Source organism: Vombatus ursinus, unplaced genomic scaffold, assembly GCF_900497805.2.
Source record: "Vombatus ursinus unplaced genomic scaffold, bare-nosed wombat genome assembly UNPS02009062.1, whole genome shotgun sequence".
Taxonomy (NCBI): domain Eukaryota; kingdom Metazoa; phylum Chordata; class Mammalia; order Diprotodontia; family Vombatidae; genus Vombatus; species Vombatus ursinus.
In genome coordinates this window covers 11,988,382-12,007,186 of record NW_020948840.1, presented here as the reverse complement: position 1 = coordinate 12,007,186, position 18,805 = coordinate 11,988,382, and the positions used below count along the sequence as shown (strand labels likewise).

General features: G+C 36.2%; 1 protein-coding gene across 2 annotated transcripts in view; it reads left to right on the top strand.

The window, feature by feature from the left end:
* LTBP1 (latent transforming growth factor beta binding protein 1) overlaps positions 1-18,805 on the top strand; it is a 485,724-nt gene that overhangs the window by 376,011 nt on the left and 90,908 nt on the right. For both annotated transcript variants that reach the window (XM_027850411.1, XM_027850410.1), the window contains exons 21-24: positions 2,495-2,617; positions 3,706-3,828; positions 9,395-9,517; positions 17,731-17,856. In XM_027850411.1, the coding sequence (XP_027706212.1) occupies positions 2,495-2,617; positions 3,706-3,828; positions 9,395-9,517; positions 17,731-17,856 (495 nt within the window). The remainder of the gene's footprint in view (positions 1-2,494; positions 2,618-3,705; positions 3,829-9,394; positions 9,518-17,730; positions 17,857-18,805) is intronic.

The following is an 18,805-nucleotide window of genomic DNA, read 5'->3' as shown; positions in this document are numbered from 1 at the left end:
CTAGCTCTGAGATTCTATGACTATGAATAGATGTACTTACCCTTGAAAGTGGAAACTGTTCTTCATTAAACATAGGGAGGATCTATTTTAGTTTGCCTAAGAGAGAAAACAAATACATTTTCAGTAGTGGCTGTAAACTACTTCAGTTTTTTTTTTTCCTAATAAATGCTATTGAAGTCTGTTCTTAGAAAGAGGAAAGACTGAATAATTTTTGTTTGTGAAAGAAGGGTGATGAGCTGGATTTCCTCAGTGCCCCAGAGATTTTTTTGGGAGTATGTTCAGTTCTTAGTGTGGTAAATTAATTCTTCACTATACTAGTAATGTTCTGAATTAAACCCCAGTGACATGAAAGAGTTGTTTCTCTTGATGATGGTGATTTTCTTATAAGAAGAAGAGGGATAAATCAGGCCCTTTTCCCCTGCATGCCTATATTGCTTCTTAAAGCTATCTCTTAGTGCTTATTCCAAATGTACTCATATTCACTTTGTCACTACCCTCTTTTTCTTCAGTCTTTCGAAATCAAGATTCCACTTTCTTCCCTTTAAGATGTGTGTGTGTGTGTGTGTGTGTGTGTGTGTGTAAACAGAGCGGATTCATTAAGTGATTTTTATGTGCCAAGCACTGTGTTAATCACTGGTGATTACAATACAAACACAAGCAAGCAAGACAGTTCATTCCCTCAAGAAGCTTATTTTCTAATGGGATAAGGCAACATTTAAAGGACTGAAAGAAAATGGGGCAATGACTGGGAATTGGAGTGGAGATCTCTGCCATGTAGGACAAAGCCAAAAGTTTACATATCAGAACTTGGGGATGTTAGGGGCAAAGTCCATGGTGCTGGTTGGAAGAAGATAAGGATGATGGCCAAGAGCAGAAGAAATGACATTGAGATGATTGGGAAGTTGTTTAGAAGTCTTGGTCTCCAGTAAGATAAGGCAAAAACTCACAAAATACAGCTGAGGACCCATTGAATGTAGGCCACCTTGTTTCCCTTTTGTGAACAATACCTTTCTTGCCAGTGCACACTGCTTTAATGTTTTCAATATGATTTCTTGTCATCTCATTTGAGCTTCCCAATACACTTCTGAAGTAGGTGGAGCATGTCTAATTATTAATAGCATAGTTTACATTTAGTAAAGCATTGTGGTATATAAAAAAGCTAAAGTTATTTTGCCAAAAATATCCAAGTTGGTAGTTAGGACAGTCCTTTGATTTGGTCCCTTAGGGCCAGTGTGGCATAGTAGGTAAGATGCTTGACTGAGTTTAGAAGGACATTGATTTTAATATGACTACAGACATTTTGCTAACTGTGTGATCCTACATCATTGAGGCTCAGTTTTTTAATCTATAGAATAGGTATCATAATAAGCCACCTACCTCAGGATCAAATCACCTACTTGAGGATCAGATCCAATAACCTATATAAAATATTTTGAAATCCTTAAAGGATTACATAAGTGTCAGCTGTTTCTAACTCTGTTTACAACCTTAAATATATGTGATATCCTTCGGAATACTCAAGTAAAAATGTGTCAGTATTTCTTTGCTTGAGCCCCCCCCAAGAAATCATTTCTCTTTTTCCTTTGAATTTCTTGCAGCCTTCCTCATACCAGTCACATTTTATCCTTATTTTCCCTTTAAAACGTGACTTATTTTTCATTTTATACCAGTCACATTCCCCTATACTAGATCTTTATGTTCATAATAAAATAGAAGCTTCTGTTCACTTTCATGGCTGTCTCAGTATTCTTTATATTTCTGGTGCTCAAATCTTTCTTTCACTACCCCATTTGCTTCATCCCTGGTTTTATTCCTACATGTGTTTTGGCCTCTTCGTGCTCTTGAAATTCTGCCTTTCATGCAATTCTGGAGGTATAGGACTACTTGTCATTCACACTTTTGTGCTCAAGAGTGTTTCCTGTCTTAAGACCCTAACATGTTCTATTGAACATTTCTAACTTATCTTCTTTCTCTCTAAAGAGTTTCTGTGAGTGTGATGATACAGATTTTTGACTTGATTTAATTTTGTTAGTCTTACCTTTAATTTTTTTTGGAACAGTAAGTAGAAGCTTTATATTTTGATCAGTCAATAAACATTTATTAAACACCAGCTGTGTGCTACACACTGTACAAAGTGCTGGGTGCTGTGTTAAGTGCTATATCTAGAAATAACTATTTCTGTTCTGCAGTGTACTATACAAAGGTATGTACTGGGAACATAAAGATTGAGTTATACAAGACAATGTCAGATTTGTGTCTTCCCAGAGGCAGAAAGATTGGCAGAGAAACTGGGATCCTCCTAAGATTTCTTTTTTCATCTGAGTGTGAGACTCTAGATAGTGGCATAGGTCCTAAGACCCAACAATCTGAGATTGATTTGGAAGAAGTGGAGAGGGAGCACTTTGTAGTCTGTCTAGCTACCTAATTAGTTGGTTAGCTATTTAGCCAAAGGATGTGTCTGGTCTAAAACATTTACCTGTCTTTTTATTTACAGATATTGATGAATGTCAGCATGGTAACCTTTGCACACATGGGCAGTGCAGAAACACAGAGGGTTCATTCAAGTGTACCTGTGAAAAAGGGTATCATCTGACTGCAGCAAAAGACCAATGTGAAGGTAGGAGTATGGCACAAAAGTATGTTAATAGAGCTTAGCTGAATTACAGACTTTCTTAAAAGTCTTATATAGATACACAGCTGTCACCACCTCCAAGGAGGTCATACAGAGCTGCTGTATTGGCAAGAAGACATGATTAAAATCACTTTTTTGGCAGATAATTGAGTACAATACTGTGAGGAAACCTCAAAAGTGGATAATATTGCTCTTAGAAGGTTTTGGGTAGTTTCATAGTTTTGAAAAGTATCAGGAATTAAGAAAAGCAGTGTTCTCTATATAATAACTTAGTACATGTAAAGATTTTAAACTAATCCATTAAATTCATCATATATAAGTAGTATAATACGTGCATATGCAAATGTGATATATAAGAACGCACAGAGCCATATATAGGTGTTTTAGAAATGCTGAACTGAAACCCAAAGAAATTCAGGTGTTCTCGTTACTGCCCAAGTAAGCAAGTGGCCATTCCTGTCTTCCCACTCAAGACTCCAGAACAACATAAGCTCCTTGAGGGCAAGGACTATTTGATTTACCATAATCCTTGGCCCTTAGTAGGCACTTAAATGTTTTCCAACTGATTCTTGACTTAATCCTGTTTATTAATTTGTTGAACATCTTCTTTGTGTAGAGCATTGTCCTTAATATAGTTAGGCTAAGGCATTTTCTATAAAGCCATAAAATTGTGGATTTCTTCCGTTAAAGAGTTTAAGATAAAGTTAGAAGAATGAAAATGTAGCAGTACGAAATATTTGCAAACACTCATTTGGAAAGACAATACAGAAGTGCTGAGGGGACTCAGTGATTATAGAATACAGGCAATGAGTCACTTGTCACTTACAGTATAAACAATTTGTTTAAATGGATGCAGAACATGAGTAATAGAATATTTTGAGGATTTTTTCCCCATTGCAAAATATATTTTTCTCTAAGGAGATTTCAATTCACAGAAGGTTCCTACTGAAAATTGCAAGTTGAATTATCAAATGTGTGGTAGAACAATTCCTGAAATATTTTTTTGTTGTTTACATGAATGATAAAAGTACTTTTTAAAAGCACTGCCTCATAAGTTTAATTTTGGTTCACAGATATTGATGAATGTGAGCACCGCCATCTGTGCACAAATGGACAATGTAGAAATACAGAAGGATCTTTCAGGTGCTTATGTGATCAGGGTTACAGAGCATCTGCAGTAGGAGACCATTGTGAAGGTGAGGACTTGGCTGAGGAACTTGATTCCTACATAGAACTTTAGAACTCTAAGAGGGACTTCAAAGTTCAAATTACTTATTTCATAGTTGAAATTGAAGCTCTGAGAGGCAAAATGATTTCTAAATATCACATAAAAAGATTATGATAGAGCTAGATCCTTGGTTTCAAGTTTCATGGTTTTTAGTCTGTTGTTATTTCTACTACCCCAAGCTGCTCTGTAATAGAGTTACTCCAACAGAAGACAGAAATTAGAGTAACTCTTCTTAGTTACAGATTATTTTAAAAAGGTCTGAGGTTAAAAATGAATTTGTAATCACAAAATCAGAAAGAGAACACATTGATGTGAGAATTTCTCTTGTAAATCAGAATCATTGAATTTCAAAGTTGGGAGGGAATTTAATAACTATCTGGTCCATCCCATACCAAAAAGTATCTCTAATACAACTCCACTTAACACTGTTCCTCTTCTCCCCTCCAAGTCATCATCCATCCTTGGCTTGGATGATGTCATTCAGTGAGAGAGAATCCATTACCTTTCAAGGCAACCAGTTTCATTCTTGGACAGCTCTAATTACTATCAAGTTGTTTCTTGCCTCAGTTCTAAATTGTATCTTTGCAACTTCTGCCCATTCTTCTAGTTCAGCCTTGTGAGACCAAGTAGAAAACATTCCAACACATTGACACATTATAGTTTTTAAGTATATGAAGACAATTACCATGTTTCTCTTGAATCTTCTCTCTAGGCTAACTGTCTCAAGTTTTTTTGTTTTTTTTTTTTCCATTTAATCCTTGTATGGCATTGGGCTCAATGCCTTTCACAATTCTGGTTGCTCTACTATAGAATCTCTCCTGCTCTCCAGTATCTTTTATACAATGTAGTATCTAGAAGTGAATACAAAATTCTAGATGTTGTCTGACTGGGGCAGCTTCCGGGACTTAATCACCTTTTCCTGGAAGCTATACCTCTGTTAATGCAGCCTACTATTTTATTAGCTTTTTGGCTGCTATATCTTAGTATTGACTCATATTGAACCTGCAGTCCACTAAAGCCCCAAGATTCTTTTCATAAAAATTGCTGTCATACCATACTTTCCTCCATCTTATACTTGTGAAGTCAGTTTATTGAATCTAAGTCTAAGATTTCCATTTATTCCTATCAAATTTAATCTTACTTAATTTTGTACAGTTTTCTAGTCTCTCAAGATTGTTTTTGTATCCTGACTGTCTTGGTTCTGCCTAGCCTTTTAATGCTAATTTTCTGTGAAGCTCAGTTTGATTATTGATTTTTTGGTAAAAGTTTCTTGAAATAACTGCTATTTGGGAAATGCTAATGGTTGCTATAATGCTATCGGTGAGTTTATTTGCATGAGATACTTTTCTTAGAAGTTTGTTTAGAGAGGGAAGTAGGTTTGGTATATCGAGTTGCATTCATTTATAGCATAACAAAAATAGTTAAGGATATAAAGAAATAAACTTTCTACCAAGTCCTCTACTCTGACCCCAGAAGGTGAGTGGGTCACATAGGGCTCAAGCTCTGATAATGAATCACCACTAGATGGGGATCTTTCTATGTTTTATAGTTTGAAGAGTTGGCGTGTATTAATCTACTTCTTCAAAAGCCCAGATATTTGAACCCCAAAATGTTTATTTCATGAAAGGCCAAACTATAACATTTTAAAATAAGACTTACTCATTATTACCAAAATAGAACAGAGTGACACAATCAGAATTAAATTTTGGTAGGAAGTTGCCTTTGACATGATGTATATTAAATAACAAAAACCTAAATGTAACCAGATATCTTTCTCTTATATGTCATTCCGGTTTCTGTACCTTTATAAACAGAATTGATTTTCTTGCAACTATGTAGTTTAGAGATAGTAACACAAATTTTGGAGTCAGAGGAGTCAAGTTCAAAGCCTACCTCTACTTGGAGGTGTGATAGAGAAGAAAGATTGTTGCCTTTGTTGTCAGAAAATCTGGGTTCTAATACTATTTTACAATGAAAAAACTATTGTCTTTGGAGTCAGAGGGCTTTAGTTCAAATCTTGGCTTTATTCCTTAATTACTCTGTGAGACTGAGTAAATTACTTAATGTGTCTGAGCCTCAGTTTCCACTACTGATGCATTAGTTAATTTCTAAGGTTCTTTCTATCTAGTACAGTATCTGTGATCCTACAACTTCCTATGAAAACTTGAGGAAGACTTTTGATGTCATTTTTCTTATATAAAATGAAAGAGTTGGACTAGATAAAAGTCAAGTCTCCTTCAAGCTGTAAATTCTATAAATTTTCAGACAGGATTTGAACTCAGTTCTTCCTAATTACAAATTCAGGACAAATCCTGTCTCTCACATTTGCTTAACTGTATGACCTTGTGCAAGTCACTTAACCTCTATGTGAAATGAGAAAGTTGGACTCAGACTTTAAATTCCCTTCCAAATCTAAATCAGTGATCATATTGTCCCTTTGTACCTCTTTGCTATCTTCTCCACTATTCAGAACTCAAATTATTAACATAGCAGAAAGCTAAGGAACAAAACTTAGCTTCTTTGTTTCTAATAATATAGGATAACTCCCAATCATGGATAACTTTTTTATAAGAGAGTAAAATTCTACCAATCACCTACTTTCGAAAGGGAATCTTTATTTTACAAGTCCTCCATTGGCCTGCCAATTTTAAACAAATACAATTAGTTTTCAAAGAGCTTAGGACAGTGATTTCACCAAACAGAGAATCTCAAAAACTTTGGGAAGTCAAAAACTTTGGGGAAAAATATTTTTCCCCAAATACTAACCGTTATACAGAAGAAAACATCTCCTTTTATCCTTTGTTGATGAATTTCATCATCTATGGGTACCCTTTGGCATGTTTTTGTAACACTAGTGACCAAAATACCTTTTCTCACTTTTTTACATGAGGAAAAGCTTCAGGTTAAACTGAGCTTCTAATTTAACCAGTCAATATGATTTGACTTTGATTTGTATTTTTATACTATGCCTGAATTTGGGAGTATTTTAAATATGTATATATGTTTCTGAGAATGTGTTAATTTTAATTTGTAATAGGTTGTAAACTGTGGGCAGCCTTCTTTCTTTAAAAACAAATCTGTGGATGACTAAGAAACCATATGTGAATGGCTAAGAAACCAGGGAAAAATCCATTCTGTAGACAGTTTGCATTTGTATGTATTGCAAGACCCAATCTAATATTTGTAGTTTAGATATCACCTGAACCAGATTTAAAGAAGTAGGACCAGAACTGATAAACAATAGTCTCCATATTAAGCTTTTCATGTAATTTATTGTAGTAGGAGGAACAGTAATTATTAGCAGGAAATGGGATAAAACACTATATTATTAGAAATGAAGAAGGTAAGTTTTGTTCGTTAGCTTTCTGCTATGTTAATAATCTGAGATCTGAATAGTGGAGAAGAGGGACTAGTTGGGTGTGTTAGAGTCATAGCCTTTAACAATGGTAGCATAGATGTACATGGTAATTCATTCAGGACAAGAGAATCATTAGTTGTTTCTTTTCCTCCTAAGTCACAGTCAAATCTAATTAATCGTTGATGTTTGGGGTTTTTTTTGAGTTTGTTCTTTAAATGTTTATCAATAATTCCCTGAAAAAATTCAACCTAGTTAGTGATTTTACCCTTGTTTTTGATCGCAACCTTCCTCTCTGAACGCCTAACCTCTCTTCTGCCCCTATCTAAATTCAGTGCACATGACTCAGTTTAGTTGCTAACACTACCTGTATGCCAAAGGACATTTATTTCATTTCAGTTTCTTGAGACTCAATTTTGTCATCTGTAAAGTATCATAGAGAGAATAATTCTTGTGCTACCTACTTTGCACGGCTGTTGCAAGAAAAGTGCTTTTGTAAGCCTTAATGCACTGTCTGATATATTGTTATAATAAACTAATAGCTAACTATAATTTAATCATACATAGTCTTTTTGAGGAATTTATACATTAGTAGAGAGAATAATACAAATGTATAATTAACTCTAGTGTAATAAAATGTAATTTTATAATTGAGAGGCAGCAGGGTCTAATAGACTAAAAGTAGACCTTGGAATCAAGAAGACCTGTGTATAAATACTGTCTCTGATATTTTGACTGTGTCCGCTGACATGTACTGGCTATGGCCTTCTCATGACTGAGACCCAGGCAATTCTCTTGAGTCTATTAAGTTGCAGGGCTTTTCTTAATCTGCGTTTATAGAGGGAGTTTCTTCTCTGGAAGTTCTATATGACAATGAAATCACGAGTGAGACCAAAAATGGTATAGGAGAGGTCAAAAGAGAATGATTAAAAAAAAAAGATTCAAGGAGGCAGAAATCACTTTTAGCTGGAGAGATAGTGGAAATCTTCATAAAGGAGGTGGGTGGCTGCTGAGCTAGACCCTGAAGAAAAAAAGGGAATATTTTCAATAGGTAGAGATGTTGAGAGAAGTCATTCCAGGTAAAGGGAACAGTGTGTATACAAAAGTACAGAAGCAGGAAAGTGATGGATAATATCAGGGAATGATGTACAATTGCAGAATATGGGAAGGGAAATAAAATGCAATAAGACTGGCAATGTAGGTTTAGAGGCAGACTATAATGAATTGAATGCCAAATCAAGGAATTTTTATTTGATTTGATAAGAAGAGGAGGTGGAGAAGGTGGGAAGTTTACCGCATGGCATTGTAACCAGAGGACCAGGCCTATATTCTGGGAGACCAGCGTTCAAGTTCCACCTCTGATGCAGAATCCACGCACTGATGGTACCACAAATCCAGACCAATAAAAGGGAGACAAGTTTTGAGCACAGGGATAATGTGAGCACGTGGGCATCAGAACTCATGATACAATTAAGCATTAGGACTCTGGCATGAATGATAAGATTAGAGGCAAGAGACCAATCAGGAAGCTAGCTATAAAAATAGCCTAAGCAAGAGTGAAGGCTCAAGCCAGCATGGCAGCAATGTGAATATCTCTGAAAAGGACATTTTCAGACAATTGTACCATCCAGTAATTCTCTCTTCCAATTGCTTTTTTGATCTGTCTGTCCCACTAATTTGTAAATAATGTTTCTTCTATTGTCATATTGAATTACTATTTACTTTTTGAATTATTATTTAATTTGTCTTTCCAGATAAATTGTGAGGCATTTAAACTCAGGGACTTAATGTCTTAATATTCCTTTTTGTTGTCTCTGATGCATATTACATTGTAGTCAAAATATTTCTTGATCAATTGATCCAAGATTTTACAATGTATTTTTATTTAATAAAAGAGTCATCATCATAAATTATGTAGCCAAGTTAGCCATTGCTAGTTATATAATCCTGACTTTTATTTATTTCCTGTTTGTTAATGGAAATTGCAGAGATAGTCTTTAAATTTTTTTTTTTGCCAAAAGCCAAGCCATTTTGAAGGTGTATCATTATTTAGATGAAAAGATCCAAAAATGAAAGCACTCTCATTCACTTATCCAATAATCACATTTGATAAATGATACATGTTATAATTTACATACTTCATATGTATAAGTTGTTTTAACTGTTGATTGAATTTCAGATATCAATGAATGCTTGGAGGACAGCAGTGTTTGCCAGGGAGGAGACTGCACTAATATTGAAGGTTCTTATGAATGTACTTGTTCCAGTGGCTTCCTGCTAATTAACAATAAGGAATGTCAAGGTACTATTTTATTATAAAATTTGTTTTGTTCATGTTTCTTAGCTTCTATAGTGTTTCCTGGCTATGATCTAACACTGTTAGATGTTTGCTTTTGTTACTTTGGGTTAGTTAAGCTCAGGCTTACTGCTATCTCTAAATCTTACTTATTTGTTTATAAATGAGCTTTATAAATACAGATTATTCATATTGTCTCTTGCCAAGATTCCTTCACCTACAATGTATGTTGATTTCACTCATTCACTATAGGACTTTGATTCACCCCTTATTTTTTAAGTCATCCATCGACATGCATGCCCCATCTTCTCTGATGGATCAAATATCCCTTTTCTTGAATGCCACCATTTGTCCAATACCTACCATTTCTCTGTGAGGTACAGCTTCTCCAATAATTTTGTCCTCAATTTTGCTTGTAACTCCTTTAATTATATTTATTTTATATATTTTATAATTTTTTTCAAAATAATTTTGCCTTCATCACATTTAAGCCTCACAACAATCATGTAGTTAAGACAGGGAAGAGATTGTTTCCATTTTTTACTTCATTCATTCATATAATTCGTTGCTCTACACAGAACACAAATGAAATAAAAGCCAGAATTGAGTCATATCAATCTTTCTTATCCTTTGACATTTCTTATACTGTTATTGAAATGTTACCACTTGAATTTTTGTTTAATTTGTCTTGTCTCTGTAGATAAACCCTAAGTTTCATGAACATAGGAACCGCATTATAGATAAAGACACAAAGATGGGGGCAGCTAGGTGGTGCATTGGATAGAGCACTGGCCCTGGAGTCAGGAGGACCTGAGTTCAAATCCAGCCTCAGACACTTGACACTTACTAGCTGAATGACCCTGGGCAAGTCACTTAACCCCATTGCTTAGCCAAAAAACAAAACAAAACAAACAAAAAAAAGATACAAAGATACATTGAAGCTATATGACAACATGGCATGGTGGAAAGGGGATTGGATTGGGAAATAGGAGTCTTAGGTTTTAGTAGTCGCAGTTCCACTATTAATAAACTCTGTAACCTTGGGCAAGTCACTTCAGTTCCAGGTCTCAATTCTCTCATCTGGAAATGACAGGATTAGGAAAGATGAACTCTTCCTGCTCTAACAGGATGGATTATTTGACTTGATCAGAATTGAGTCTGTGACTCAGTGCTGGGCTCAAGGATAGCAAACAGATCTTCTGACTCCTAATTCATTACTGTCTGCATACCTTAAAATCATTCCTCCATTTCCCTCAATCCTTTCCTGTATTTTTCACCCTGGAAATTTACTGTAATATATAATTATATGTTTTTTGTTATTTGATTCTCTTGAACTTCATAACATACTATTAGAAATATAATTATGTTGAATGTCTTCTTATTGCCATCTATAAAAGGCAAGGATGATTTCCATCAAGATAGCCATACATTGCCTAATAGCATTTATTTGGAGGCAGAGAGTTGTGTCCACTCTCTAATACATATTTGAATAATAACATAAGTAGCTTATATTTGGATCAGTAAAAAAAAATAAATATTGAAAATATCTACTGTGAGTTTCATAATGTAGCCCTGTTATATGTTACTTCTCCTCTTCACTCCTGGGCAAACTGGCTTTCTTGTGGTTTCTTCTATGTTACTCTGATTCTTGTTTCTTTGCCTTTATATTGGCTGTCACTTATGCTGGTAATGTACTTCCTTCCTCTTCAACTACATGTCATAGCATACCTTAATTCCTTTAAAACCCATCTGCAGTACTGTCCTTTAGCCTTTCCTGATTGACCCATCTGCTTGTGACCTCCCTCCCTAATCTAACTTGCTGCTCTTCCATGGAACAAGATGCCCATCCCAGGTGAAGCTCATCACTCAAGCCTTGATTGATACCACCTCCCTCTACTTCCTCTTCCCTCTGAGTAAAGGGCTGGAGGGTGGCATAACAAACTTCTCTCAATACCTTCCATTATAGAAGACAGAAACTGGACTTCTGGGCTCATTCAGGTCAGCCTGGTTTCAACTCCACAAGATACTCCCTGGTGTCATCCTCTTCCCACCTCGTTTTCCTAGCTCCTTTTGTGTGTTGTCTCTTCCCATTAGATTATAAGCTCCTTGAGGACAGATCCTGTCTTTATAATAATCTTATCCCCAGCTCTTAGCAGTTCCTGACACATAGTAGACACTTAATAAAGTTTTTATTATTCTTTATATACTTATATATATTACATAGGTATATGATAGATTTATAGCTGGAAGAGAGCTCTGGGGGTCCTTTGAATCCAGTTCCCTTTTGTTTTACAGATATTGAAATGGAGGCACAGAGAGGTTAAGTGACTTGCCCAGGGTCACACAGCTAGTCAGTTTTTGAGGTGGGATTTCCTTCGATAGAATGTAAGCTTGTTGAGAGCAAAGGACGTTTTCATTTTTGTCTTTGTGGCCCCAGTATCTAGCACAGGACCTGACACTTAAGAAATTCTTATTGATGAAATTAATTGTGTACAAAACATTGTGCTAAGAGCTAGGGATTTAAAGAATGTACAAAACATTTTTTTTTGCCTTCAGGGTGCTTATGGTCTTTCCAAACCACTTTTGACAGATACAGCAAGAATCAAATATATGACTGTGCTCCTTGTTGAACTTTCACCAATGTTTTTATGAATTCCATATAATATCACTGTGATGCTAGATTAAAACGACTACTTCCATCTTTCCAACTCTTCAGACAAATTGCATTGGTTTTAAAATAACAGAGTAGTAACATTTAAGTTGTAAATTTACATGAATATATTTTCAGGCATGCTTTGACATTTTAACAAAATGAACATTAGTTTAGACAGAAATGCCAAGAAATACAGAGCCTGTATCTTGTTTCTATTGTAACATGTGCAGCACACTGAGCCTGGGACATGGCACACTTCTTGTTCTCCACTGCCACTGCCAAGCGTGCTCTCTTTCTCTCTTCCTTTCCCTCTCTTTCTCTCCCTTTCCCTTTTCTCTTTCTCTCTCTCTCTCCCTCTTCTTCTTTCTCTCTCCCTCTTTCTCTCTCTCTCTTTCTCTCTCAGTCTCTCTCTCTTCCCCCTCTTTCCTCCCCTCTTTCTCTCCTCATTATTCAGTAAATGTTTCTCATTTGTGTTTCATTCAATCTCATTCAGCTATATTTTCTATACCTATCTGTTCTTCCAAATCAAATTAATTCAATTGAATTCTATAAACATTTGTTAAGTACTGTCTATGTTGCAGACCAGCATCTCTATATAGTCCTTTTTGCCATCAGTCATTGGCAGAATACATATTCTGTTACTGTCTTTAATCTGATAGGAAATTTCAAGCATTTGTCTGTCTCACCATCTTCTCTTTTGTCTTATTTAGGCAAGTAGGTGGCACAGTCTATAGCAATGAACTTTCAGTCAGGAAGATCTGAGTTCATATCCTCTCCTATACCCTGGGTATAGTGGTGGAAGCCTATAATCCCTCCTAATGGAGTTGCTGAGTCTGGTAGATCCTTTGGGCTTGGAAGTTCTGAGCTGCCATAAAGCTAAACCTGACAGAGTGTCCATACTAAGTTTGACACCAATATGGTAGGTCACCAAGAATGTGTATTGGCAGGGAGGGGACCATCAGGCTGCCCAAGGAGAAGCAATCTGGCCCCAGTCAGAAACGGAACCTCAGGTTCAAATTCCCATGCTAAGAGGAGAGACTCAGTCTCAAAAAAACAAACAAAAACACACTATCTGTATGACCCTGGGCAAGTCACTTATCCTCTCTCAGTCCTAGCTTCCTCATCTGTAAAATGGAAACAATAATAGCAACTGCCCAATAGAGTTATGAGGATCCAATGAGATAACATGTGGAAAGCATCTTTCAAACCTTTCTGTGCTATATAAATGCTTGTTCAGTCGTTTTTCAGTCATGTCCAACTCTTAGTGACTCCATTTAGGGCTTTCTTGGCAAAGATACTAGAGTGGTTTGCCATATCCTCTTCCAGTTCATTTTACAGATGGGGAAACTGAGGAAAGCAGGGTTAAGTGACTTGCCCAGGGTCACACAGCTATTAAGTGTCTGAGGCCAGATTTGAACTCAGGAAGATGAGTCTTCTTGTCTCTGGGCCCAGCACTCTATCCATTGTGTCACCTAGCTGCATATAAATGCTAGCTATTATTATTGTTAGTAACTTCACGTTATGGTTAAATTGATGACAATTCTTTGCTATATTGGTTACTAGTGATTTCCAGAGTGGATTAATATTTTTATATGGAAAAATAAAATCAGATATGTTCAGAGCACATTAATTAATTCAGATCTATTTAAAGAGTAATCTCCTTCATGAGTAGCAGATTGACTTTGTGGTTCTCTCCCATTAATTGTGAGGCTGTGTGGTGGAGTGGATAGGTCAATCAATGAACCAAGAGTCAAGAAGATCCATTTTCAAATTCTACTTAGACATTTACTAGGTCAGTGACCCTAGGCAAGTTCCTTAACCTCTCTGTGCCTCAATTACTTTATTTGTAAAATAAGAGACAATGCCTGTAATTGCTAAAATGATGATTCACATTCTAAGAGTGTTAATAGTGTGGTAGGTAAACAGATTCTGAACCTATTTGAGTTTCACATTTTGATTTAACTCAAGATTCTGTTCTGTGGAATCTGGGACTGCTGAATGAGACCCAACTTAAATACAGTCTGGTTTTTAGCTCAGAGCTACTAGCAAGACTCGTTTAGAAATGCTTCAATAAGTGTAGCCCAAATTGAATGCATATGTTTCTCTAGATCAAGATATCCAGGCTGATCTTTGTTAGCAGTTTCCTGGAAAAACCCTGGGATTTCTTTTGCAGTTCCTGTCATCAAAATTTAAGATTTTTTAAAAAGATCATTGGCTAATTAATAACTTACAGAATTCTATGCCTGTTTTACCTAATTCAGAAACTTTTAATGAACTACACTAAGGTGTAAGAAAAAAACAAGGAAATAAGATCTAGGGTAACTTTGTCAAGGGCCCCTGGTAAAGGGTGGGGAACTTGGGTTTGATCCATGAAACAATGAGAAACAAACTGAAATCTTTGAAAAAGACATGTGGCGTAGTCAGTATGCCTGGAAGGAAAACAAAAGTTAGCCAGTGCTTGGAGAGAGTGATGTTAGCAGTAAGAATGAATTTGTAGTGGCCCAGGCAAGAGATTACTAGGGCTTGGGCTATGCTTTTTTAATAAAGATGAAAAGATAAGGGAGGATACAAGAAACTTTATAAAGGAGGAAGTGCTGAACTTTATCAGCAGGATGAGTATGTGGGGAAATAAACAGTGATAACTTGAAAATTGCTCTGATCTTGTGTGAATTATCAGATAAGTAATACTTATGGTCATTATATTGTGGAAGGCTGAGTAGTTTAGTGGAGAGAACCCGAGATATGGAATCAGAAGACCTGGGTTTAAATCTCGGCTTTACTATTTAGTATTTTTTATCCTTAGGTAAGTTACTTCCTCTGTAAGCCTAACTTTCCTCATTTGTAATATTAGGGTGTTAGACTTGCTGATTACTAAGCTTCCTTTCAACTCTATATCCAATGAATTCTATGAAGTTGACTACAGGACAAGTTTCTGAACCAGATATATTAACATCCAAATCTTAGGCACATTTACATTTGGTCATGATACCGTAAACGGCTGGATGAAAGACAAAGATCTCAGGGCAAATATGTTTCTGTCATCTGAGTTTCTGAATTATCTGAGAGGCTTATATGTTCCTGCTGTATAGGAGAAAGATAAGGGACCGAGGGTATATGTTAGCCTTTAGGAGATGAGTTAATGGGAGGTCTTTGACATAAAGATAGTATTTTCATGGTGTTGCCAGTGATGTTGGAGACTGACTTGATGATAGATTGGGATGCATCATTTCAAAAGTTGTAAAGAGGTTGAGAAGGGTGAAAATGGAGAAGCACTTTTTGGACTTGAAAGTAAGGAGGTCCTCACTGACTTTACTAAGAGTGACTTCTCTTTTAAGGACAGAGGTCCTTAACCTGAAGTCCAATAAACCTAAAAGGGGTATGTGGATAGATTTCAGGGTGTCTACTGTGAGCTTGGATGGGGGGTGGGAAGCACTTCTATTTTACAAACTTTTAACTGAAATTAACATTTCCTTTGAGTAGGAATATAGTCAATAGATAGGGACATAGGTTTCACCAGACTGCCAAAAGGATCCATGACACAAAAAAGATTAAGACTCTTGCTCTAGAATAAAATTGACCTCCTCTCTTTGGTATTTAAAGTCCTTTCTAGTCCTGCTCTAGTCTAATTTTTCATACTGATTGCACTTAGTCATTATACCCTCTGAATTTCAGCCTGGTTAGCCCACTTGTTATATGCCTTCCCAACATTCTACCTCCTACCTCCAGCCTCAGCACAAGTTGTCCCCCATACCAGGAATTCTCTCTGTTCTCATTTTTCTTTCTTGAAATTCATAGTTCCATTCAGGGATTGAGTATCACCTTCTTCAAGACAACTTTCATTATTCCCCTAGTTTTTAGTGCCCTCTCCCCTGAGATTGTTTTGTATTTGTAGATCCTGGATTTTTTCTGTGTATATATTGTTTTCCCCAGTAGAGTATAAGCTCTTTAGAAGTAGGGAATGTCGTATTTTTGTATCCTGAGTGAATAAAGTGGTGCCTGACCCTTAGTAGGGGATTAATAAATATTTAATGATTGATTTAACGAGATAGAATATAATAATAATATTGTCAGGATATTCACACTTTGAGTACGTGTGTGTGTGTGTGTGTGTGTGTGTGTGTGTGTGTGTGTGTATGGGGGGGTGATCCCCTAGGATCATAGATTTAAAGCTAGAAAGGACCTTAGAGGTCCATTAGTCTAACATCCTTGTTTTACAAAGAAAGAAACTGAGACCTAGCGTGGTTAATTGTTTACTTAAAGTTTCACAGGTAATAAGTGGTATATCCACTTATATTCCACAATCTTTTTACTATACCATGCAGCCTTTCACTTAGAGATTAGGAGAGATAGAAGGTAGAAATTGTAACCTTAGGAAATTGTTGGTTCCATTTCAGTTTCGTGAACGTAGATGTAGCCTGGGTAGTATGGTGAGTCTATGAATTAAATTTAGGGTATTTTCAGGTTGAAGTAATAGTGGGACAACCAGATGATGTCCAGTAGACATGTATGAATATAGGAATGGAGCTAAGGGGGAAAGATAAGGTTGGGCATGTAGACTTAGAAGTGATCCAAATAAAGATGATAATTATACGATCGCATTGATATAAGAGGAGGCCAAGTTTAGAATCTTGTGGGACACTCATTTTTAGGGAATGGAGGAAGAAGATAAATTGGTGGAGGAGAGACCATGGAGAGAAGCAGTCTCCCCCTGCCCCTTGGCTTTCTTGACTCTGCTGTCTCCTGGTTCTTATCTAGCCTGGCAAGGGCTCATTCTTAGTCTTCTCTGAGGCTATGTCTGATTTGATAAGAACACCTCAAATAATCCAAATATCAATTGCCACACAGCACATTATGCATTGTCAACACCTTTGTAGCACTTCAGGATCCTGACTGAGTAGATGATAATCCCTGATGATGAGGGCATGACACTAATAAAATAGACTGAATAAATCTAACTGATGTCTGAAAATGCAAAATATCCCTTCTGTAAACATATCTATTTTGAAATAAAACAAAGAATTCTTTGTCCAGTAAATATTTTCTAGAGGTTTGGCATCCTCTAATGGAGCATGTAGCCTAGCTACCACTCATAATAATGCAACTCCTACATTGTGGCTTGTCTTATAGAGAGATTACTCTAGTCCAGTTCCAAAATAAGTTCAATTTATTCTAACCACAGTAGGAGAGCAAAATTAGAGCAACTTTATGTATACTGTGATTATGTAAAAATAGTGATAACTGAAATGTTCAAAAAATACAAAAATAGAAAAGGAGACATGGAAGCAAATAAGATGTTATTATTATGGCTTTGTTAAATTGTTAATAAATTGAGCTCATGGTTCTATGCACAGTAATTTCTATTGTGCTTTTACATTTGCATCATTGTTTGATAGTAATCACTAAAAATAGAATATTTTAAATTAAAAAGGAAAAAAAAACAAAGGAAATTTCTACCATTGCCTTTAAGAGATTTTTCTAAAGATGTCAGTCACTGGGTCTTATATCTGATGACACTGGAAAATGGAAGAAGATTCCTTAATCATTTGTAATTCATTTTAAATTCCAGATATTAATGAATGTGAGCAAAAAGAGCTCTGTGGTCCTCATGGAGAATGTCTGAATACGGATGGTTCTTTTCACTGCATCTGTGAACAAGGTTTCTCCATCTCTACAGATGGCCGAACATGTGAAGGTAAGATGAGCAAGAAGAAATCTGGTAGAAATCACATATTAAGGCAGGAAGGTGGTTAATTTCTGTTTAAGTAGGTAAAGTCTTCAAGGCACTAGAGTATTCATAACATGGCCTCCACAGCTATATCAAGTGACTCATAGTTTCAAAGGACAGCTCAAAAGTTACAGCAATGTGCAAATATAGTAACCTGAGGTGATCATTAGAGCAAATACAGATTGGTTCTGTGATTGTTAATGGATTAATGAGATTTTAAAATGTAGGGATGGAGAGAGCAGAGAGACCATAACAAAAAGATATAATAGATCTGTAATATAGTCTGTGATTTGTTGATTATCTCTTTTATTACATTTGTTTAAAAATATTTCTGTTGTGCTTTCTCTGTGCACTTGTCAGCAACTTGTTAGCAGTAACTTTTTCCTTTGATTTCCTCCACCCACTTTACTGGTTTACTGCTAAAACTTCTTAGTATTCATTAGTTAGCACTTGTTAGCCCCATGAGGGCCCATCCATAGAAGAAGGAAGATGTTGGCTTGCTCTTGGCTACCTCTTCATGCTTGCTGGGATATAGCACTAAATTACATTATTAGATCTTTATTATATTTGGTTGAGAGTCAGCATGACCTTGTTAACCTAAAGCTGGCCTCAGGATTGGAGAGACCTCTATCTGAGGCCCTTTTCTGGCACAGGCTGGTTGTATGGCCCTTAGCAAGGCATTGAGCTTAATGATTTGCAGGCAGCTCTTTAAGACCCTAGTTCCAGAGCAAAAGCTGAATTGCATTGGTAGATGCAGTTTTCTACACCAATTAAATCATAAGTCTAGTCAGTTACATAGGCTGTGCTTCATGCTGGGGATGCCAATACAAACCACAAGGCGCTTACATTCTAATGAGGCATCACAACAGGGAAAAAGGTGCTAGAAAGCTAGGTAAGGATCAGGTGGCTAGGAGAG